The 26,353-nt window shown below is 39.9% G+C and overlaps 1 protein-coding gene across 3 annotated transcripts in view; it reads right to left on the reverse strand.

Annotated features, from left to right (window-relative positions):
- Positions 1 to 26,353, reverse strand: part of LOC105256157 (retinal homeobox protein Rx1) — a 42,936-nt gene that overhangs the window by 8,923 nt on the left and 7,660 nt on the right. For all 3 annotated transcript variants that reach the window (XR_002192771.2, XM_011265861.3, XM_011265860.3), the window contains exon 2: positions 15,309 to 15,541. Coding sequence is in view for 2 of the 3 variants with exons in the window: in XM_011265861.3 (XP_011264163.1) it covers positions 15,309 to 15,541 (233 nt within the window). In the remaining variant the exon portion in view is untranslated. The remainder of the gene's footprint in view (positions 1 to 15,308; positions 15,542 to 26,353) is intronic.

The raw sequence follows: 26,353 nt of genomic DNA on the forward strand, positions 1-26,353 counted from the left end.
GTACTGCGATACAATACTAATGTGCTACAAATAACATCCCAAACACGAGGCGATTTCACTTTTACAATGCGACTAAACGGCTCCTTGTAACACTGTTCATAGATCCGCCATAGATCGTTCGTTTATCGTTGTGTCGAGTGGGTTGCACAATGATTTCGCCGGATGATCCTTGGATCATCGAAGAGCACGAGAGCTTTTGTCACAAAGTCACAAAAATTTCAACTTCGTAGACACAAAGATTCTCTTTCGAATATATTATTTTTCACATTTCATACAAATAAGTGCATTAAAAGATGTACAAGATGCACGTGTTGCTTAAAAAATTGATGCACATATAAAAGCGATCCTTTAATTAATAATTATAAAAAATATTATCGGAATTATAAAATAAATAAGTTAAATTATGAAAATTTATCTATCTAATTTATTAAAATTTATCTAAACGATTAATTTCATAGATAATTTGGCAAAATCTCGATGTAAGTAATAGAGATATGTTTCCCACTTGAGATGTAAATTTGTAACAAAGTTATTTTAAACATAAATCGCAGCAGTTAGTCACAATGCGAACAACGTTTTTAAGCAGCGACACACGCGATCGGGTGGACGCGGACGGTGTGAATGAGCGACCGCACCGAAATTCGACAAATTAGCCGTATGGCCCGTGTATTTTGACACCGTGCCCACATTGTCTGGCCTGGTCGTTGTAGTTTCTCGTCGTACACGCTCTCGCGACGGCGAAATCGGTCCCGAGTGAATGCATCCTTTGTGCAGGAAGCTATTTACTAGACAATATGTTTGCGCTGAAACGAGGCTTGCAAACGGATCTCTTTATGTACACGCGCGCGCTTTTGTCGCTTGTTCGGAGGAAAATTTTACTCAAGTCGTCAACAATTTTTCAAAAAATTTTTCCCCGGAATTTTCGTACCGTAAAGGTACAAATAGAGCTTCGTGATACTCTCTTAAATAGAATTAATTCGTTAGTTTTCATATAATTCTTTTCGTATCGTTTACTAAAAAGCAGCTACGTCTCGGGTTGAGATAAGCCTGAGATTAAAAATCACGTCGTGACACATTGCGAGAACTCTAATAAGAAAGAAAGAAAAAATTCATTTAGTTTGATTAGCGGTAACGGGAAGTCGAAGGAGAATTGGACTCGAGAGACCTCGAGAATTGGATCGCGGCGCGCGCGTATTTAACGCCATTAAGTCGCGTCTGTGCACTCGAAATTACGTTGCGTCGCGCATCCAGTAGCAACGCCATCGTTTCGCGGCCGGGGGTTCTGCCGCACACAATCCCGTTGACTGTACCGCAATTAAGACTGCTCGTTTATAGAGACACTCATCAGAGTCCGGCCAATGCGCCACTTACAGTCAAATGAAATTAACATAAAGTTTATTGGATTGCAAACAGTTAAATAGAATGGAAATCACGTGCTCCCTACTGTAATTGCAATAGCAATACGATAAGTGAATTACACGTCATTTGCGATTTCTTTTGTAATTAATTCTTGAGTTATATATATACTTTTCTATATTATATAAGTGCCAATTGTATGGCCATAAGAAAAATAAATTACGTTTTATGCATGGAAAATAATCAGCTCCATGTTGCAATATTTATGTGTCACTTTTTTAATTAAACTTTATTTTTTAATTAATTTCTTGTTTCTCGCGTAATCGATTTATTCCTCCGTTTAACGCTCTGCTTCTTAGGCCATCTTACGTTTTGGAATAGGTGTCTAATCGTACTATTCTAAATTCCAGAGAGAGAGAGAGAGAGAGAGAGAGAGAGAGAGAGAGAAGTGGGAAAGAAAAAAAAATCTCGGATGGAGATGAAAAAAAGCGAAACAAGATACCGAGGAAACACGCGCTCGCGAATGTAAGAGCGCGCGCTCGCACTGCACGTGAAAATCCGTCGCCGATGTAATAACTCTAATAACTCGTAATAAAGCTCGGGCGGAGTCGTATTAGCGTCAGGAGCACGCGTGGGCGCACAAAGGGCGGCCGCCCTCGACAAACACTGTGACTTTTGATGATTATTAACTTCATGGGCCAGCCACGGTCGACCGGGAGATGGGTATGCGAGAGGAGGAGAGGACGCGAGAGTGGCGGAAAAGGGACTGAAGGGGGATGAAGAGGGAAAGGGAGAGAGGGGAGACGAAGGGTGTAGGCCGTAGACAGTAATCTGTTGCCCCGAAGGCTTTCTGGTCCTGGTTTGAAGCATCCCCTCTCCCTTTCTCTGTCTCTTCCGTCACCGGCCCTTCCTTCCACCTCGCGTGCCCGCCTTTCTCGTACTTCTGCCCTTCTCTCTCTCTCTCTCTCCCCCTCTTTCTCTCTCTTTCTTTCTATCCGACGCCTGGGAACCAAATTAATAGTTGGTTCTGCCTGGATATATCTCGAATTCGGTGTATTCCCCGGCGAGAGTGACCCCGAGCTTCCCTTCCTCTTCCTCTTCCTTCCTTCTCTTCGTGTACGTACATCGCGCGTGGGCTCCGTCTATAATATGTGTGTTTGTGTGCGCGTTTGTCGGTCTCTTCTCCGGCTGCGTTTGACATCGGTTACTCGTTAAAGGGCCGCGAGATGCCTCGATAAAGCGGGGGCTCTTTCGTAGTCGAATGGCTTTAATCAAACGGGATTTGGAAATTGATAATTGGCACGATCTCTGTCTCTCTCTCTTTCTCTCTCTCTCTTTTTCTCTCTCCATTAGGGTCGCTCGAGGGAAAACTTTTAACGGGATCGAGCGCTTTTCGAGATACAATCTTGCGAAGAATCGTATATGTGTGGATGTAGTTACACAGATTAGATTAAATTTATTCCGTCACTTTGTGACGACGTAATGCACGGCTTATTTACGTCAACAGATAGGAATTTTTATTAGTTACAATTAAATTGTGTATTTGTAACAAAATCTATTAATCGAAAGATATAACGATACTTGTAAAGAAAATAAAGCTTTCATTTTCTCATCAATATATTACATTATTAGTCCGTGTTTCGAGCACGAGAACAGTTCGATGAGCAGGTATACGATATCGAGGGACGATTTCAGGATGAAAGATCGAGAGATTCATCTCGCAGTATATATCTCTAGCGAAAACTCGGCAAGTTTAATGTTACACTCACTAATCCTAGAGCTATTTTCCTACAAGTCGTGTATCACAGCACGCCTCGCATCCAGCAGGATACCTGCGATCCTCATACGACTCGAAATCTCAAACTGCTCCGAAACGGATATATTTTCACGTGGTGACATTCAGAACTCGGCCCGGGCTGCCTTTGTAAGGGATCCCACTACGATTGCATTCCGCATCTATGCGCATGCAGCGGCAAGAAATCCGATCTTAAAGCTTGTCGAAAAAAAAGAGACGAGCCAATAAGGTCTCGAAGGATCCGCGGGATGCAGGGGTGGGGAAGGGAGGGAGAGAGGAGGAGAACGTCGGCTCCGAGGGTACCTAGCGAAGGAACTGAATACGTTTGTACCTGGGCCCGCGACAATGGCAGCCGTAATTTGATTACAAGGACCGCCAGCTAATTGTTAATTGCCGGCCTCAGGAATGAGAGCACGCCGACAATGGCTTCATAAAATTATACGCGATATTAAAACGAGCAGGGGCACGTACGCTGAATATACCATGTGTGTCCTATATCCATGTGAAGAAGCTTCTTCTCCGCCCACTCTTCGTGTCACAAAAAGAGCCGGCGAATAGTCAAGAAAGCCCTCTCTCCCCTTCGTGGGAAATTCTTTGCTATTTCCTCGTCTTACTTTTCTCGATAGTAGAGTAGATTTTCTGCTATATTTGCTTTTACATTTGAGAATTTTAAAGAATAGATTATCCTGTCAGATTTTTCTATCTTTTACTAAAGTATTTTTCGCCCAAGTATTTGTAATTTACAAGCTGTAAAATTTTACGTTTTTTTTCAATTTTATGCTGTTCTCCATTAAATATATTTAGCAAAGAAATATTTAAAAAATTATATTTATAAGAAATATTTAATAAATTAATATAAATTATAAAAGAAATTGATAAAATTATTGATTATGTTAGATTTGATAGATGTATAATATGTTTTAAAATGATCGCGATAAAAATATGCATATATTTTATATTTCTTTGAATATATTTTTCCCCTCTATTTTTCCTCTCTTTTTTCTGCACATATATACATTAATTGCATAAAATTATAAATAGAAATCTGTCTTTTGAGTTTCTTTTTGCGAATTGTACAAATCATATAATGCAGGCTTTAAATCAGACAAAAATGACATATACGATGTTATTATATTATAGATAGAAACTCAGCAATTTGATAGCAAAATGGCAAATATTCTCGATTCAATCGCTTCAAATCGTTTTAGTAATTTGCGCATACAAATGATAAGAGGACCAACGTGCTTTTCTCTCAAAACACTTTTCGTACTTGATGATAGCTACAGCGCGTGTACCCTTAGTGTTTAACAGCTAATCTGCCAAATGAAGTGTTTTTGTGTTTGAGCACAACACTTCGTCTCAATAGAGGAGCAAAACCGCCCTCAGGAAAAGGGTTGCTCCAACATGATTGATGCTCGAGGGGGCAGAGCGCGAGGGTCTCCCAACCCTTTTTAGTCAAGCGCTAAACGGAGTGCTTAATTGAGCCACAGACCTCAGAACCTTGGACAGCTAATCTCCCGAAGACATCTCCGGACCTCGCTCGGTCCTTATTTGCTGCAAACGTTTCAAGTTTTTTGTCCAACGATCAAGTGTTGAAACATTGAAACTTTTCATTTAATTTTGCAAACATACCTCGAATACTTGCTTCTCGAATTGCACGAGCAAATCATCTTAACAAATTGACAAATTAATTTTTTTTATTAAAATATATATATTTAATACTCTTTCCATGCTTCTTGTCTCTTGCTCTGCAAATTATTTTATTTATTTCGCTTCTATTATATACAAATTATATTCGCACATATATCTTAATATCATTGTTATAATTGTACTATAAAGCTTATCATCCTAATTGAAGGGGATTAATTTTATTTATGGAATAATAATCTAACGATCTAATTGGATGACGTTAGAAGTTGCTTGAAAAGTGATTTTTCGAACGATAAGAAGAGACTCGCGACTTTCAATCTCAGGCTCCGTATTATTCGCTGTTTAATTTCGTTCGTGTCCCTAGATGGATTTTTCATCGCGAGCACCCTCCCCGATTGAAACCGCCCTTCGCGTTAGGCCGCAACGAGACGGTGTGCGCGCTCGCGTGTGTATGCGACGAACGAAAGGACGAACACTGGCCCGTAATGGAGTTTCCAAATATTCGGGGAGCCCTCGCTCAATTTCGAACAATTTGCATTTAGGGTGAAGTGCAATTAATAGAAGCGGGGTGTTGTCCCGCGCCATTCCACGCCTATTAACACTATATTCCGCGGGAGTTTAGCATATCGAGGGTGCAATATTGAGTTACGCGACAGTAATTATAATACTCGTTAGACGGCGCTGCGAGAGAGGAGTTTGTCCTCCCCGCGGTCTACAGGATCGAGAGACGTGTTCCTTCCTCGACCTAAGGCTTCCGACAGTCTGTTGCGAAGGAAGCTGACAAAAGTCTCTCAAGTAACATGTATTTTGTCAGCTATTCAAAGCAATTTCCGTTTACATGAATTACATTCATATCTCCATCATGTTGTAATTATATGTATCGTGCTCTAAAACTATTTTGAATTTCATTTAATTAATAATGGAAAAAGGATCTTTGACTTAATAAGAATATTTATTACATGACTGACAATTTTTCTATTCCTCCTTTAATCCTTTTTCTTCATCATCTTCTTCTCAGATATATCTACTATAAAAAATAAAGAGTTATACATTTAATTTGAATTTGTCCAAAAATGAAAGAGGTTCCTAAATCAAATTTTTAATAATTAATTCAATAACAAGCTGTTAATTAAAATCATGATCTCTTTGACATCTTACGATAAATACAAATGAAACTAATATTCATGATCCAGCTAAAAAGAATTTCGATAAATGATCACGACAAATCAACAATAACAATCAATTGCAACGTAGATCTGCTGCTCGGTTTCCGGTCTCGCGCAATTTCGTCCTGTCCGGGAGCCAATCGCGTCGTGTCGTTTGATTTATTCTCACGCGTTTGTCACGGTGACTCGATTACACGATCGCTCGCGCGCGACATTTCCACCGCGTGTGTCTCTCGTTCGTGTGGCGTGTCCCTCTCTGTCTCTCTCTCTCTCTCTCTCTCTCATCTCCTCTCTTCCATTCCAATCTCTCTTCTCTCCCGTCCGCCGAGAAAAGGAACGTGTGTGCTCGGTCCCTTTATTTTTTTTTCTCCCGCGGGCGCCCTTCGTCGTCGCGCGCGCAGGGCGGACAGGTGCCGTCGCTCCCACGATCTTCGCAATTTCTCGCCGGGCCATTTTCCCCGCTCGCGGGGCTTTTCGCGCCTAGCGCCGGGCCATTATCTTATTTTCCGCCTGGAAACATCGCACCCACAAGAAAAACGATCCGGCTGGGTGGCCAAGGGAGGCGGAAAGAGCGGGCGGCCATCGGGGCTCGAGGAAAGATCGGGCAAGTGCTTTCGCGTAATAACATTTGTATCCGCGAGAACGCCTTTTCTCTCTCTGATATCGAGCCAAGCGTTTTATCCCGTCTAACCCGCGAGAGAGAGAGAGAGAGAAAGAGAGCTACCCTGACCCATCATCGCTCCCTTCTCGATGAATTCCCCGTGTTGGAATTAGAAGGCGCGTTATTGGCGCCATTTACCGCGCGGGTAAGAAATGAATAGACGGGCGCGATAAAGGGAAAAAAGGGGGAATTATACGTGTTGCCCGTAACCGCGTTGATGCGAGACTTTATGACTCGGGCTGCTATCTCATTTCCTTATATTGAACGACGGAATCGAGTTAATCGTTTGATCGTCTTTATTCTAACTTTCCAGATATAAGCTATATTTGCATGTTTTACAATATTTATAAAATCTATTTATGAAAATATTTTTTTAACCAATTTTATTACATTTTTATTAGTATCAACGACAGCCACTGGATGAAGCTACTAAAAAAAATTACGATTGGTTAAATATATAACTATATTGAATTAACTTTGACAGGTTTGTCTGTGTGCATTTTTGACAGGCGGTATATCGAGAAAGGAACATGATATTTATGTATTTTATATGATATATATTTGGGGATTTTATTTGACCGCTATTCGTGCCTGAGTTTATCCGAACATTAGTTTGATTTATGTACACAGCCGACAACAGATTCAGGTGTCATTAGCCGACCGTGACCTCGTGCGAAAATTCTCACTGCGTGTTACGCGGTAAACAGGTTTACGGTGTTCACGTATGGGTATTAATATTACGATGTGTCGCGGTTGGTTGACTGCGAGGGGTACGTGAGAATCGTATCTCGATAAACCGCGAGGGATTACTTAATCCGCTTGCAAAGATACACGGGACCCTTCGCGAAATTATGGCGATTTATTCGGAGGGAATTTTACGATATACAATATGCATATATAACTTGAGAAAGAGAGAGGAGGAAGGGCAGGGAATGGAAGCGAACAAAAATATGCGGGACAAAAGTATGTAATTCGATCAAAATTGATGTAAAATTTGCATGAAAACATGTTCGTTCACTCTTTTGAACAAAAATTCAAGAAGCTATTTCTGCGCAAAACTCTCCTAATAATTAATGAATAGTAGAGCGTGTATAATAGAGCAAATCGCGTTCGATCTGTTGGACACGATCCTCTCCAGCGTTTCCGGGGTGTGTATGTTGTTAACGTCATCGAAGCCGATAAATTCGTCATGCGGAAAAAGCGCGAGCAAATACAAATTATTACTTGATTTCGGGAGCGTGGAGAGCGACAAAAAGTTTTAATTTTCATGAGGTGACATTTAACGTGAAAAAAAAAATACTAAATAAATGAGCGATCTGTCCCCGTCAATTTTTTTTTAATTCCCTACCACTCGCCTCTCGCGCCGCTGTGTGTTGCATGCGCAATTGCGCTCGCTGCGTCGCGTCGCGCAGAGAAATTCGCGAGCCAGTAGCCATGGTTACGCCTGTTCGCCGATGCGACGGGTTGGGCGGAGGCGGCGTGCGTGACTAATTTGACACCCCGTAGATATAGGTGCACCCCAGACAGTCACCTGCGATTCGTGCCGGGCTCGTGTCAGTGCTAACGATCACGATTCGGCCCCTAATAATCCCGAATTAAACGCTCCGATAAGCGTTCTCGCTATCGACCGCGGGAAAGGACACCGCCGAATCCGCGATGGCCGTGCGAACAATCAGTTGCGTCGTAATCTTTTAAATATCCTTACAATAGCAGGTGTTAATTTGATGCGAAATGTCGTGAAAATGAATTTCATAAAATACAAAATACACAAAACATAAGGTTTTAATTATATTTAATTTATATTGACTGTGCATGTTTGAGATGCATATTTGAGATATTGCTCAATCTTGTTAAATTATAATGAGCTAGATAATTATAATCCAGTGAATTTTTTTAATATATTGTCTGTGTCAGAATGTTAAAATAGAACAACTTAATTTTAATAAGAAACTAACAATTGCGAGATTATTATAATGTATTATACGGATATTTGGTGCGTAATTAAAATGTATGTCTTCAAAGAAGAGCTTGCGTTAAGCACTTATTTGAATATTATGCGACATTAAATAACTTACTTGTCAAATTTGGTGCAAGATACATGCGTCTTTCGACAAGGTTTTTATGTCATCGGTAAATAATTTTAAACAGTGTTGCGTAAAAAAAGAGGTATATTCCATCTGTATCGTCGTGATATCATTTTTCTGTCCCTTCATTACATTGTAATCTGTCCGAGAAGCTGGTCATCGCTTTTAAAATATAAAAAATACTAAGAGAGCAAAATATATATACAAAATATATACATATATAAATATATATTTACATATTTATATATATACAAAATATATATATAAATATATATTTATTGAAAACTTTCTGTTCACTTTATTCAAAATATTATCTTTTCGAAAAGCTTAGATTTATATAAGTTTAAGCTTCGTAAAGTTAATATTTCGAATAAAAGTAAAGAGAAAATTTACAAGATTTTTCCATGAATAATACATCTACTCCAAAAGCAAAAAATGCGCTTCGCGCAACATTTTTTGGAGATATATATTACATTTTACCATCGTATATTTAATGCATTTTTTACAAGTCCTGTCAAGCGAATTTTTGATATCCATTCGATGTAAATTTTACATGTTAATCTTTTAATAAAATTCTTCATTACTCTACAAATCATCTCTTTAAACGACATCGCGTGAAAATTATCACCGACGTAGATTCCAGAGGATAAATCTGAAAATATCGAGGAGAGATACATCGGGTAATATTCGTGCATTGATAAAACATATAGCGCGCAGCCGACACGGTCCGAATTTCCTTCCGGATAACGCAGAGAAAGGTACAGAAGATCGTTTTTTTAATTGCGCTTTTGAAAGCTTTTAGAAGACCATCGCAATCCCGATATCAGCTCTCTCTCCGATCTCTCCTCCGGCCCGGTCATAGTTTCGCGGAATCGTTTTAAATTTTTCCGCGCCGTTGTGTGGGACCATCGAAAAAAATTGTAATCGGATTGGAGTATTTTTCCAATTGGCAATCGTCGAGCGGCCGGACATGGAACGATGGGCATTCAACCGCGTCCTCTCTTGCCCAGCCGCTCGCTTTATTCATTCCCTCCCTTCGCCGCTCCCTCCCCGTTAGTACCGAATTAGTTGGCCTACCGCGAAAAATCAATCTCTCCGTTTTTTTCCGCCTGCCCGGTAGATTCGCCGACAACACCACCGTCGATTCCATTGTCCGCAGTCAAAGCGAACATTTACGGACACCGTCGACTCATCCGCGCGACATACCCTCGCGTTGCCTCCACAAAGTGTCTCGCAGGAGCCTTGCGTCAATCTTTATCTTAATAGATTGTTTGATAAATCAAATGACGACACCTCCGCGAATTTTACTCGTCAACTTTCTTGGTGGTTTCCCCGAAACCTCGATATTCAAATTCAATCGATACGCAAAACTAAATATATTTTTTTGAACTTGACATGATAAAATAAAGAGAGGATATATATATATATATATATATATATATATATATATATATATATATTTGGCCAAACCGTAATGGTCTCCATTAATGAAGCTTGTTATATACAGTTGCCGCAAAATTGTTGTTTTAAACTTGTAAGTTGCGGCTGAAGACTGTAGGGCGGATATCGTATTTATCAAAACGTATGCGGAACGCAAATTACTCGCCGAAATAAAGTCGACACCGGCACGCGAGGTAATAATTCGCCGGTGAGAGCCAGTGCCACCAAAGTGCAATCGACTCCACGCAACAGGGGGGTGGAATTTTGTTTTCATTGAAAATGCCGCAATGTCAAGAGAGAAAGAGAGCGATTGGTCGAGTAGATTTTTCTCCGTTTCATTTCAAAATGCAACAACATTACTTAGAGAAAAATTTTATTTGCATTTTTATTTATATTTATATTTCAAATTTTTATACGACTACTCAATGACATGACTAGTTTTCTCCACGTTGTATAACTGAGAATTTAAATAATGATTCGTCCATTTCCTGGCAATCGATCGTTCGATGATCGCGCTTCTTTAAGTACAGCGTCCGAGCGTCACGTGAGCAACTTTTCGAATGATTATCCGCAGGTGTGTGTTTCCTGACCGTGGCTTAATTCCGGTAAGTGTTTCCATCGAAACGCGCTCGGTATCGATTTCGGCCAAGTCGCCCGGCAAATCACCGAATTAGTCGGCTATCGTTTATTTTTTCGACGTGGGGCTCTCGCGCGATCGCGTGACAAGCGAGTAATGCTCGGCTCGCTTCCACCCCCGTTCTATCCCCCCCCGCCCCGCTTCCCACCCGCCCTCGCCGACAATGGGTCTATAATAATATAATAGATCGCCGTGTAGTTTCGCCGGCGTTTTAGCACACGAAGGCCGATAAAAAGCGAGACTCGAAACGGAAATGACTTTTAGTGCTACGTTGAAATTAGATTATCATCGAGCGCGCTAGGGATGCATTAGACATCGCGCGGCTAAACGAAGATGAATGCCAACTCCAATATGTAGGTATTAGCGATAACAAGAGGAGAAAATATCGCGCAAACTATATATATTTATTGAATATTACTTGAAGCCTCTTTATTTTAACGTGACACTATTTCAGAGAAATGACATGAATTTCGAATTCGAATTAAAGCGAGCCAAAAAATCGATAATCAATTTGCACGATCCGTTAACCGTATTATTATTATCTTGTCCTGTTTTAAATTTCTTATATTGCTGTAGCATATCGAGGACGTAACGCTTATTATATCTCGTTTTGTGAAATTGAATAATTTTATTTGAAAAGATTATTTCTAATGATAAATGATCACATATATGTGACAAAAAATGCAAAGGAGAGCATACGATTCTTCGATAAAAATTTTATTGCTAGGATAAAAATGGAGAGAGAGAGAGAGAGAGAGAGAGAGAGAAGCCCCCATAAAACTACATAAACGCGGGATTCGTCGAGCACATCGACAGTTGAAGAATCGAAGCTACAGAACAGTTAGTAATTTACGAGCGAACCCGCTCATAAATCTAACCGAGTGAAGTTGCATTACCCAATTCCATTTATCTCTCTTTGAAAAGATGCGGCTTCCCGTATGATTCCCGAGCTTTTATTCCCTTTTACATTTTCTGCAATCTATTTTTCGATTTAGTACGCAAACAAACATTACGCGCGATTTAAAGCTAAACCATTTGGCCGTTAATTGATTCGGTCGAAATATTTTTGTCGCAGCGTGTAAAATAATGTACTTTTAACGAATAACAAACAGTAGGCGTTTAAAAGCGTGTGTGTTACAGTCTTTTAAAATCGCCGTCCCTGTTTCATCAGGCAAAATTGAAATGAAAACAGATTCTATTTTAAATTCTAAAAAAAAAGTGTTTGATGACAGTCGTAACAAACATGTAACAATAATTGTTATTAAAGTTTCATTATATACATATGATATATTGCAAACAACTCAGAATTGCACGAACGTCATTAGCGCTGATGAAAATTAACTGCAATTTTTTTTTCGCTACAGATGGCACAATTTTTCTGTTTTTCTTTTTTACACATCAAAGTAATGGAGATAATTTCAAGAGGAATATCGAACCGCTCATCTAAGATTTTATTTCATTTTCTCGGGATCAATTCGATCTTAATAATCTATAACACGATTGTGCGTATCCTATAAGCGACGATAATCGCCTGGAAATCGCGAAAGCGGTGTAAACTTACGCGCGACGAGTTTGTCGCACACACATACACATAGCACACACACACACACACGTGTGTGTGTGTGTGCCGGATTGGGAAAAGCTGGAAAACGCGCGGCGCTTTTCCGATGACAATCAGACCGCAGCGACCGCCGACGGAATCTCGTCCGCGTTCCGCCACGCCCAATATAAAAGCCTTCCCTCCCGCGTTCCCCGTTTTCTACCCCTGCCCATCCATCCCTTCGAAACCATCTCGTCGAGCGGCCTAATAAATCCGACAGACGGGATTGGCGTGCGCTATCAATTAAAAATGATGAAACCGAACGGCGCGGCGCGCTGGCGAGCGGAAAGAGGAATGGAGCAACCCGCTGCATCTCTCGCGAGAGCGAGCCAAGCTGATTCCGCAACCGCCTTGTCCGCTCTGGCGTAATAAGCTTAAGCGATTAGGTATACCCCGAGGACGACCCGAGACGGTGCGGTGCCACGGTTAGCGAGAGAGTTCGAGGGCGCAGGGGGTGAAAATAAACGAGGGCGAGAGGCGCGCGGACCGCTCGTTCGAGAAAAACGAAAAGGAGGGAAAAAAAAATGGGAAAAAGTCCTTTGCGCGGAGAAGAGAAGAACGAGACGACCAAGACGGGAAACGAAAGAGCGCGCGTCGGTAGCTCTCGGGCGGGTTTTAAACGCAATTTAAATTTTTAATTGCGAACCCGCCGCCGGAGAACGACGCCTCCGAGCGACGCTTCATCCGTTTCGTTTTGAATTCTCTGCTCAAGGATTCTCCTTTTCCGAAATTTTTCTCACGCCGATTAGATAAATACGTCCAAGTTTGTCGCGGAAAAGAGAGAAAGAGAGAATAAAAAAAGAGTACATGTGTTTTTACTTTATTTAAAATTATTTATTATATATATTATATATTTTATTTTATATTTCAAAGTATATATTATCATTATATTTTAAGTTTTTTTTTCGAACTAATTATTTGAGGAATAATTTGAAGATAATTTATAAGGAGCTTTATCCTCATTAGTTTCTTCCATTCGCGCGTTATATATAATTATATTACTAGCGTATCTGCAAAATAAAATTTTATCTATATATAATACATCGTTACGATATAATTAGCCATTAACTTTTTCTGCATTTAATTTAAATATCTATTCATCTATTCGTTTTTAAATATCTATTCATTATATATTTCAAGTAGCGAGAGAATTATAGAGCAACTTTATTACCGGCGATGTTTATCTCGCGATATATAAACCGCTCGCTAATAGAGATAATAAAAGTCCTTGTTAATAGATGAACGATGCAAACAGCTAGACTTTGTCTACTTTCGAATCGCTGCTCGCTCTTTTAAAAGCCATCCATAATCCACTTAAGAAGCGAAGGTAATTTCTACGTTTCTCGCATTGCGTGTTTAATGGCAACCCCCATAACGAGCCGAATGTGCTCACGACACTACGAATTAGTATGGCCGCCTCGATAAAGCCCTAATTGCAATCGACGCGTAATCTTGACCGTCGCCAGCAGGCGAGAGCCATTCGCGGCAATAAGAAGTTGAGGCGAGCACCCGGTAAAAATCAATTCCGCGTTCGAGAAGGTAGAAAGAAAAAGCAGGTACTCGTAAGTCTGCCAGGCCAGGTTATTATCCCATGTTGCCGAGAACTCCGCCCAATAGCGTAACAAGGTGGCGGTGGTGATAGAATCTGAATCGAGAGATCCAGAGATCCTTTTACAGACCCCTTTCTTAACCTTCTTCTCTATCCGCTCTCTTTCTTTCTCTCTTTTATCTCTTTCTATTGAAAAAAAAAGAAAAAACAAATTCATTCAGAACGATGAAATTACCGTTATCTTTTCACTGCAATTTTATAAATATTAATTTATAAAAATTGTTATTTGAGATATCTAATATATAATTCGTCTCACTTTACTGTTCATTTATATATTGTTTTTTTTTTATATTATATAATTATTTTAAAGTCGTGTTTTTTCCCAGGCTCAGAATAACTGAAACCTTTTAAATTCTCATAAAATTAGTAATAAACGTAAATTTTAACTTTACGAGGGTCCTATCAAGTTTAAAATTGATTCTGTTGAACCATTGGAACCGCGGTAGCTGCGCCATTGGCCCCGCTTGGCAAGCGTGCCCCCGGGAGCCTAATCGATGCGTCGTCGCACGCGACTGCGTGCTTTTATCGTTGTCACGCACATAATTAATTTAATTTAGTCTAATACGTCGGCCCAAGCGCGCCAGGCAGCGATTGCTGTTCCGATTGTTTGCACGGAAACGCCAGCGTTAACCCAGCTGGCCGGTTGTTCGCCGAACACGACATCCGTATCCGTCAAATTTCGGCCAAGAAAGGATAAATCAGCTGTTCCATGCTGCAAGTCGCGTAAAATTATTTCTCTCGCAAGGGCTTTCTCTTTTTTTACAATAATATACGCTGCATCATTTATCTATTTAATATTCACAATATCTTTCGTCGCGTTTCGATATCAAAATAAACTTTGAAAATTCGCTTCGAAACTTTTATTATTTAATTACCAAAATTAATTGCAATTAATGATAATTTGATAATAGATATATACATATCTATATACATAGATTTTATGCATTTTACTGTTCACTTAGAAGAAAACGATATAAATATATGAAACATCTTGGAAGATTAAGATCCTAAATATAAAATAAAATTATAAATCTATTAAGCATCTCAGAAATTTCATAAAGTTTCTCATCTCCCCATTTCTTTCTCTATTTCAAGAAAAAAGGAGAAAGAAGATATTTTTATCTACAGCCTACTTTCGAAAGAATAATTAATCTTAAAGCAATTAAACTTTGTGCAAGAAAAGGCTGCAATATTTCCGAATCAAATGTTATTATGTTGGAGTTTAAATCTTAAAACACTTGCACGAAAGGAAAATATTTTCTTCGTATCGACTTGTCAATTCGCTTTTTTTTTTGACACTTCTGACTCACCTGAACACGTACTTCCGGGAGGTTGACCTTCATGGCAAGCTCTTCCCTGGAGTAGACGTCCGGGTAGTGGGACTTTTCGAACGCTCTCTCGAGCTCATGCAACTGATAGGTCGTGAAGGTCGTCCGGTTACGACGATGCTTCTTCTTGCCCCCATTGCCGTTTATGTCCTCCCCGCAGCCTGCGCCGAGTTCCTCGTCGCTGCCGCCGCCGGTGGAGTTGCAGCTGTTCTCACCTGGAAGCCGCAACAGAGAGAGAGGGGGAAAGTGAGTGAGCAAGTGAGCGAGTTGGTCAGGTCTCCTCGGAAACGGTCGTTACTGGTAATAGGAGCGGTAATGGTGATCGATTTATCCGGAGTCGCAGACGTTATTACCCCCATTATGCGCGCATAATAGTAGCTATTAGAAGTGCCGCAACACGCGTGGCTATGCAGAATTGCATGCGTGTGTGCGTGTGTGTATGTGATATGTGTACGTGAATTTGGTCGCGCATTAAAACGTCATTCGCGCCCGGACATTTTTTGCGATTCGTGATTGAGCAGGTGCGAAATGCAGGAACGAAACGTGCTTCGTTGAATGTAAAAGAGACAACGAGGATTAATTAGAGTATTTAATGCGTACGTTATATGTATGCTCCGATGGAAGGAAAGGCGGAGGAATCGCTGAGGTTGCGGCTCGATAAATGGATTATCTTTCTCGCCCAACGAAAACATACATAAAATATCATATTTTTTTACGAGGATAATCTTGAAGTGAGCTTGTGTGCAAAAGATGAGATATACGCATCAGCGTTTCAGGCTGCGTCGTTGCGAAATTTAATCAACCTTCTTCCAATATGATTTCGCTAAAGACAATAAAGGGAATGAGCTAAATTGCTATTCTTCCTTTATCAATAACTTGAGAAAATAAGTAAGAATTACTTTTTCTTTTCCTCTCTTCATTTATGATATTAATTTTCATGAAGATTGGATATCGTTTATCGAGAATGAAACTGACGGGAAATAATCATTTACAAACGTTATAAAGACGAGGAGAAACATTGTGTAAAGTACAATAAAATTTTATAATCCTAGCGGACATATCCTTAACGACTATTTTAAAATCAATTTCCTTTATCTTGACTCTCTATTACTTTTTAGAAACAGATGAAAATTATGAAATATAAGCTTCCTGTTTGTAATAAATAAAAATGAGATGTATGAAAAAAGGTAAGAGAGAAAATAAATACATGTATATTTATATAAGTATATTTATTTAATATATATTTAATCGATCTAATTTTTAAAGATTTTATTAAATTAAATTTTTTGACGTTTGAAGATTTGATTAAATTAAATCTTTACTTTTCAAAAGTAAAATTAAGAAAAATTAACGTAAGCGAGATATATACAACTGTCACGTCGAAAATAGTTTTATCTCTAAACGTTGGATGATGTCTTGAAAAAAATCATTTAATCGCTCGAGATAAACGAGAACATCGTTGTAAGTGCGCGTCAGCACGCACGTTTTTCCGTATCAGACGACACGCGTTCGTACGCATGCATCTGGAATTAGGTCCTATCGGCGCTTATCTGACTCTTTATTAAGGCGACGGCCACATTGCCGCGTCGTTATCGTCGTTAACGAAAGGCGCAACGCAGCGAAGATTTACTTATGCTACCAAACGATCACGCGATCGCATTTTCATTGTAAATAACATGTCCGCGACGTCATGTCCCGCTGTATTTGTTAGGGCCACGTGGTACGTATTCGTGCACAGTATTCCGGTCGAGGTCTAATCGATTTAAAGCGCGGGATTAATTGTCCGACCGACTGCGATAGTCGTCGGACGGACGGGAGAATTGTTTAATTGTTTCACTTTTCAAAGTGCAGGTGCATCGCGATGAGAAGCTTTGCATTGGCGGCGACAAGCGCGGAAATTAGGAGATATAAATTCTTAGAAAATGTACATTTTTCTCTCCGATTCTCTGCGATATCGCGCCCGTCTTTTCACTCGTGACGTATATTCACCGCAAATTATAGCGTGCGATATTATTTCATGCATATGCAGATAGTTCGGAGAAAAACTGGAAACATTTTGCCATCAAATTCTCCAGTTATTTCTAGAAAAGTGAGAAAATGTCACGTCACAATACGGTTTGCATATCTTGACACTTCTTTTATTTGTAATGCGTTAATTCCAACATCTATATATATTCCTATCTCGCGGCAAAGCATTTAATTTCGTTTAGTCGAGAATTTTGTTTAATATTCAATTTTTAAAAAATATCTCTTCCAAAAATTTCTCCTCTAAAAACAGATATTACTTGTGCAAATTATTCGATTTAAAAAGACTCGCTCTGGCTTCGAAGATTAAGGTCTACTGTGTATATTGATACCTGTCGTGCACTTTTTTTCCTTACCTACTTTCGTATAAATTACAATTTTCTTGTAAATTACGCGATCGTCGCCAGACCGTGCAATTTCGCGGATTAAATCATTAAGTGAGTAATCACTGGGTAATTTTCGAACACTTTGCTAGGAGAGAACTTAAAGCGTCAACACGCGGCGAGTTAATACGCTATCTCTTTCCCTGCAAATTACACCTCTTTGGACATGGATGATTACTTGTTGCCAAATGCCCAATCAAGACTCGCATTATTTTCATTTTCGAGGTAACATTGTCCAAACTTTCACGCGGTTTCCTTTCGCGTGTCAGAGATGATTGAATAAATATTAATGTTCCATCAAAAATAATTCTAATTTAAGTATACAAAAATAAGTATAATTTTTATTTAGCAAATTTAAATGAAATTCTGATCACACCAAGAGTTCGCGTAAAATTTAAAATAGAATTTATTAAGAAACTATGAAAGTCACGAGAACTCGAACAATTAAATGAATAAAAAGGACAGATAAATTTCAATCTTACGTTTCTCGTAAGCCCTTTCCGCTGAGATTAATGCGACTATACAACAAGCGACACGATGCAGAACGCGTCGCTCACTGGGCGAACTATTACGCGATCATTTTCCCTGCAAATTACATCCATCCCGGGTGTTGCGGTTACTCGTCGACGAACGCCCGATCAAACCTCGCATTATTCCCGTCCCCGAGTGTAATATCGTCCAAGAAACCGAACAGCGCCACCGACGAAGAGATTGATCCTGCGGGACCGCGGAGCAAATAGGTATTTTCCATCGAACACACCCTGCCATCCTCCCTCTCCCCCATCGCTCCTTCCTTCCTTCCTTCCTCCGCGCCCGCTTCTGTCGTAAATTCTACCCTCGCCTCGATCCGTTCCTCGTCGATCGAAAAGTTTCTCTTTTGGAGAGCAGCACCTCTCCGCAGGAACTCCATTTAATATACAATATATATATATATACCCCATACAAGATATTTTCTTTCATATATTTTCCTACGAGCGCAAATACATGTATAAAATACTCTCATTAATTTATAAAAAATACTCCCATTATTTACATAAATATATAAATATATGCATCCCACAAGTAGGTATTTTCTCTCTGGCATACATACATATGTACATCTAAATGCTCTCATTAACTGCGTAATTAACCTTCTCTCGCGTCGCAGCGCAGCGTATTAGATCGAATTGCGAGGGGGTAGGGAAAGGGGTGGTAATCGGGTGGCTCAATGGCGGGCCTTCCGCGCGGGCGTGCGCAGCCGCTGCCGCCGTTTACGACACGCATCTCGGATCACGCACACGCGCACTATCCGCGCAACATCCACGTATACATCCGCGGCGTGTAGCTTTCTCGCGAGAAGCTTCGCCCGGCGCTAACCAACAGCCTAATAACATCGCCTTGGCCGGGTGATTGACGCGCGCGCCTGTACCGGCTAATTATCAACAACAATCAATAATATCTCCCCCCCCCCCTCCCATCGCTCCCTCTCCCCCGGGAATGCCGCCGACGCTACCGTCCCGCCGCGCTCCCGTTTCCTCCTCTTCTTCGGCCCCAATCCACCCCCACCGACCGACCTTTCCCGTTCTCTCTCCCGTGAGCCTCCTCCACGCTATTTCCTCCGGCATGCATCCGCATGTCGGTAACCGAGTCTGTTCCGAGTCGCACGATCTCTCTTCTTCTCCCAGGGATGAATGTACATCGAGCTGATGAATTAGAAGATTGTGTGTGAATCTAAACGAGTGTAAATCTATTTTCTAAGAAGTTCCGCGAAATTTTGATAACAGATTAGTATCAATAAATAATTTAAGGCTTTTTACTACGTCTAAATGTGCGAAATACCAATATTTTTCACAATTTGTAGCAATATTATAAAAATCAGGAAAGGTTGATAAAGCGGTTTTATTGAGACAGCAGATTCAACAGCGGAATCAGGTGTAAAGCGAATGGAAAGTACTAGGTGATTTTATGAAAATTGGAACAATTTTTACACATGTAAAAGAATCTTATGTGACAATCTAGATTTAGGTAGCTTTAATTATTCATATGACTGTATTTTTATCCAATTCTGAGTTATTAAAAAGAAACATTTCAGCATGTTCAGATTTGAATATCTTTTATAAAAGTTTTCAAAATTTTGAAAAAGTGATAAGAAGAAGAAATTTACGTTCATGAGTATTAAATAATTTTTAAATGTTTATTGAATATATTTACAACACAATATTTTATACCTTTCTTTTCAAAAAATACATAAAGTGATTCGATACAGGAAATTTAACAATGTCATCGCTGTCTTGAATTTCACGGTGAATTTTAATTGGACAATCGGGATTGCAAGACAGAAATTGCAAATGTTTGCAGATGCATCACGGTGAAAGGTTATCAGCTAATTTAATTTAGCTTCCCGGAAGGCGTACAACCATGCGTGCGTGTCAAAAGTTTATTCGTATACCATGCTCCGCATGAAATTTCAACCGACATCTGAGCATAGAAGTTGGAAATTTACACCTGGAAGTTGCGTGTCGTTATTCTCGTGTAAAAACGTATCTAGGAAACTCGAAAGGAGCTACAGCAAATTACTTTTAATTAATTTAAATACGTATTATTAAAAAATATGTATACGCAAATAAAGCGAGAATTATTTATCCTTCGTGAAATTTTTAAACCATTACAAATAAACGATTGGGATATCACGCGAGATACGTTGACACGAACGATTTTGTGTTTCGATCGTTTATTTATATGCATTGAAAAATTGAAAGCGACAGAAAATGAGCTGGCGAAACACTCGTATTGTTTTGCGCATGCGACGATCGCTCGAATTGTACGGATATTTGCAGAAGCGGATTTCTGTGATGCGGGTAGGCGTATACACGTCTGATTCGAATAACTGGATGCCTCGTGTATATACGTCTGTGCAATAATTGGTTTCGGTCGGGACAGAGTAACCATCGTGATTAAATCCTACGGGGCAGATGCAACGTGGCGGAGCGGTGGGTTGCTCTTACTACTTGCCGCCCCATTATATCGAGGGGTACACGTATATACGTGTCATCGTGACAATCTGTATTTTCGTTTAAACACTATTGTTCGAAAAATTTGCGACATTGTTCGAATATATTGGAAATTAGGGTTGACACTGGAGCCGATTAAATGTCGGAGTAAAAAGTCGTATTTACTACTTTTTACGCGAAATTTATAAATTTATGGAAGAAACAGAAAAAACGGGAAACTTGTAATTTTATTCACATAAAATTACGCTTTATACCATTAATGATATAAATATATTTAAATCATATTAATAGAAAATACGTTTATATATCTATTGTGCAAAAAAGATTCAAACAGTTTCGCCAAAATATTATTATCATTCGCGATGTTATCTAATGCAGCTTTTATACTAGTTCTATTCCACTTAATGTGATCAAAATATAAAATAATTAAAACCTCACGTTTCTCATCGACACGAATGGAGATATCTCGAGCAACAATTTGTGACACGATCTCCGAGAGGGATGAGAGACATCGCTGCTATTTCGCGTTCACGAGCGACGGAGGAGATGGTATCGCGCGGATGTAAAGCGGTCCTAGTCTAGCGGTTCTAGCTACTTAAGAGATTGACACGATCAGATAGTATAATGGACGATGCACATACAGGCCAGAAAAAGGAGAGAGAAAGACTCGTGGTTTCCCTCCTTGACTCGGCCACCGACTCTAATGGGCCAACACTGATCGCTGATAAATTTCAAAACGCCAGGGGGGCCTTTTGATTCTTCTAGGCGGCTTAATCGAGTTAAGGCGTCGATTGAAGAACGCGTTAGCGGGGAGTTAATGCATCGCGCGTCATTCCCGGGAGAATGATAGCGCACGCAGAATTGTGCGTCTCTAAGTGAGATGTAAATTGATGAATTATCGAAGCTAAAACGATCAAATAATGCTCTTGCGCGTATGTTGTCTTATTTACCGATATTATTCAAAGTAATCGCATGTTAAAAGCTCCTTATGGGACTTGTAAGAGTTGCGTATCATACAATTATTTCGCGATATAATTAAATCTTTTTGAATAATTTATGCTAATACAAAGATAATCAATATTATCATTATAGCATTTTTTAAAATTTACGTTTTGTATGAAGTGTATGTTTTTCGTTTTTAAAAATATTAGAGTATAAATTATTAACCGCTATGCGAAAGACACATGCATATTTTAAAATATTTTATATTTGACAGACAATATTTCGTTTATAAAGCAACGTAAGATTGATATCCGAATATACAAATTATAAATATTCGTGTGTGCTAAAATTTTTAGCGACACGAGATATATAGTGAAAGATAAAACTTGAAAAAAATCATCATATTAGGTATGTCAAAAATGATGCATTGTTATACGCTTATTAAAAGCGGCTAGACTGGTGGTCCAGTTCGTTTCCCTGTATTTGTAATGTAAACCGCATATATCCCAAAGCGCGCATTTAATATATTTGCGAGCAAATGTCGCGAATGATGAATTAGAGGTAAACGAATTGATTCCAACAAATATACGAGCTTTCGTATCAGTCGCGAACGATGATATCCCCGACTGCCGACCAAATTAATTAACGTCCCGTTGGCATTTGTTAAAGGAGAATCGCACTTTGGCGTATAAAACGAGAAGCCGGTCAACCGCCAATCAAAATGTCAAGATGGTTGCATAAAAGCCGATGGATCTTTGCGATTTTTTTTAGACATTCGTAATTCAATATTATTTCACAATTTTTCCATCATTTAGCGGATCAACGGCTCATTAGTTATCCCGGGACAATAATTTTACAGAAGCTTGAAATTCCCTCGTAATATCATTATACTGCTAAAACGCGATACATTTTTCGCCATCGCTCATCGTCAAATTTGTAATCGCGGAAGCGGTCAACAGTTTATAAGAGTGGACAATACGAAAATTGATAGGCGATGCGAAAATTGTACGAGATCAACGATATCAGGGATAAAGGAGGATAGACGCGCGATGATTTTGTAAACTGGGCAATATGCCGCGTGGAATATGGATATTAGAGTTGTGCCGCGTATTTAATTGAATTTCCTGTTCAATATTGATACGTCCAGCGCGGTATCCATAATCAAAGACTAGATGCCCAAAATGATTAGTATTTCGATCCGTGCTATTTTAGTTAGCTCGCCTAAAGAAAGGTGATGTAATCAGAATCATTAATGACGCTAATACATATCAAACGAATACGTTTAGCCGTTGTAGCGATATTATAGGTGATTCTGTTCCGACATAAATTACTCAATTTTGTTTCATCTGCAGTGTTGGTTTTTAATATTTAAAAAATTTTTAAATTTAAACATACAAAAATATACCACTTTTGAGAATTTTAAAACACATTTTATTACAAAGACACTTTATTCGCTACTTTTGGAATCGAGCCAATATATGCAATTGCATTTCAATTACAAATTTATCGAAACGGTGTAATTTCTTTGCAAAATATAAATGTTTCTCAAGCGCGCGACGAGGGAATTTCTTATGAGAGGAACGGAAGATTTCTTCACGGATACTGCTCGATATTCGATGCAGGATATACCGCGCCGTCGTTTGTACTTAAGCACGGCTGTCGATTCGGAATCTAATTTCCTTGATCGGGCGTAGGACGGAGATGGAGGCGAGACAAGGAAAGACGGAGAACGGGAGGGGAAATAAGAGAAAGAGGAAAGGTATGTGCCGTCACATAGAGGGCTTAGCTCGCCGACCAAAGAGGATTACAGAATTTGTCTTCTCGTGGACCATCACCGGTGTCGTTCCTTCTTTTCCGTCCTCTTCCCTTTCTCCTTCTTTTTTTTCCCTTTCTCTTTCCTCTCTTTCTCTCTCTCTCTCTCTCTCATCCCGACTCTTTCAGTTTTTATCTCCGGAACGAAACGCAATGGCCACTTTGCGCGGCACAAAGTTTCGACGGAAATTTCTTCGTAAAAGCCACTGTCACCTGTCGCGCTCTTTAATCCGACGCACGTATCGATCCCCGAGAGGTGTCTCCGCCCGCGAAACGGCGCTCTTTTGCCCGCCCGAGACACGGACGAGTGTTTTTATTACCGCGTTAGAGAAACGGTAGTACTTAACGCCGGCCAATACCTCCCAGCAAATTTAATTTATTTAAAGCACACGGAGAACTCGGATCATCGGGAGCTGTTAGTCCAGTTAATTGACAGGGGATTAATAAAGCGAGAGAGAAAGGAAGATGGAGAGGGAGAGAGCGTAAATTAGCGAACTGGTTTCTGATCGATATCTCCGGACGAGGTTTTTCTTTATCGGCGCAAGCGAATGTAAACGGGTTATCTTTCCTCCTGGAGGAGTCGTTACATTAAAACTCCCCCTCCCGAGTTTATAATAAATTAAATTTCAGGATGACCGATGCCGATTCAGTAACGATAATCGCGTTAATAAAACACAGCGTATGAGTAAATTACTTTGTAAGTTGGCGTAAGGCTCTTAATTATGGCGATTCTTTTTTTTTCCCGTTACAACGCGTTTACACAGACACCGTAGGCTGTCTACGAGGAAGCGAAAGTACTAAAGAGCGCGCGCTTAATCTTTGCCCGACAAGATGGATATCGGATTCGTCGATTATTCGCGTACTGGTATCGAATTATTATATCGGCGAACGCGCACGAATACATGTATCTCGACATAGCTCCAAGTAAGGTTCTTAAGCTGTCATCGGGTTCTTGTCGGGATAGAATTTCCGTTTAAACGGGTCAACGCATTTATATGAATAGAAAATGCTAAGAAATGTGTAACACCTTGTAAAAGTCAGTCCGACTTTTTAAAATAATGTGTGACAAATTAGTATGTCCTTCAAATATAAACTAAAATTATAATTAAATGATAAGAGTAAATTAAAGTTTACATTTTGCTCCAAAATGAAGAATAAAGATTCCTCCTATTCTTAAATTTTATTCCATCCAAAATTAATTTCCCCTCGAATCCTTGCATATTTTTCTAAATCTTTCCCCGTGCCCAATTAATTCTCAGCGCCAGACAATCTTGTCACGTCGACGTTCGTCTACAACCATCGTCGATGACTATCTGCTTGACGGACGCTGGTTTTTCGATATTTCACGGCACGTGTCGTCCCGATAAATCCCGACGAAGTTGACGCTTGGCAATTTAACACTAAAATTCGCACAGCCGAGGTCTCGGACCGAATGTATCCACGTTAAGAACGTGGGAGTAGAGGAAACAGGAGTAGAGGGTAATTTTGTTTACGTTCGTTTCGCGCGATTTATGGATACATTCTTGACGGTGCCTTCGTTATAATAGTAATCAACGCGGGCAGCCCCTCGTTATCGTTACTAGTTAATAATTTAATTGTTCGGTGGCGTGCGCGGGCTTTATTGGGATATCTCTGCCGACATCGCGCCATGTCGCGATGTATGCGTGCGTGTGTGTGCGTGTGTGTGCGTACATATGCGTGCCTGCTTTATGAGCCAGCCAGAAAGACCTGTACGCGTGTGATATGCGCACGTGTGCACGCACGCAGATCGGTAAAGTGACTGACGGCTCGCACACATACGCGCGTCCTGAATTATCCAGGCGTCAATATTAATCGTGGTAATGACGTACCGATTGCTAATCGCTGCACAAATTACGCCAATACTGCACCGCGAGCGTCTCTCTACTTCCTCCATGCCTACACCCTGTGTATATTATATATATATATACATATATATATATATATATATATATATATATATATATCCGTCTCTATCCCCTTTTCCCTCCCCCATCTCTCTCGCTTTCCACCCTCTCTGTCTTCGACGATGTGGTACACGTATTCTGTATATATCTATATCTATATATGCAGATTTCCGTCTCGGCGTAGTCGACTATCGATCACGAGGCACTTCGACATCCGAGCGCAGTAAAATAGATTCCACGATGCCCGGTGTACGATTGATCGGCGACACCTATGCGCCAATTACCACTCGCAAGCTTTGATCCAACGGTAATCTGGTTAAATCAGTGTGGAATAGCACGAGAGACGCGCGTAGGAAAAGAAATTTGACGAAAAATGGAATCTCGACTGGATCGATCAGTCTCGCGATATGTAATTATTGCTGTAAAAAAAATGTCGAGGAGAAATAATATTTACAATTAAAGTATTGATTCGATTACGTAGGCAAAATGACATTTGTCGCAATCTATTTAATGACGTACTCTTTAAAGAATCAGTCTTCTAAAAAAAAAACGTCGAGACGTAAATTAATGTTCACTATCGGTTAATCATTCTTACTTGCTACCTTCTGAATAACGGTTACCCGCATTTTTTATTGAAGAAAATTTTTGTCTACTTATAGCTATATTTTTTCATATCATTATCTCCGACAATGAAGAATTTGAGTGAATAAAATACTCGAGAATTTTCAATATCATTATAATATCGGCGCGAATGCAGGGCGTGCGATGGAAAGAAGTAATTGTTTTTTCAATACGTTCGCTTCTGCGACCTGTATTCGCGATCCAAGTGCGAAATGTTTGCAGCCGAAAAACGACGGAGGTCCCGGCAATAAATAGGATATAAAATTACGTGTAATCGTCGATGCCCTTCCACCCTGGTGCCTTGCGCCCCCGCGTGTTGTCACGCGATC

This window comes from Camponotus floridanus, unplaced genomic scaffold, assembly GCF_003227725.1.
Source record: "Camponotus floridanus strain SB8 unplaced genomic scaffold, Cflo_v7.5 scaffold87, whole genome shotgun sequence".
Taxonomy (NCBI): domain Eukaryota; kingdom Metazoa; phylum Arthropoda; class Insecta; order Hymenoptera; family Formicidae; genus Camponotus; species Camponotus floridanus.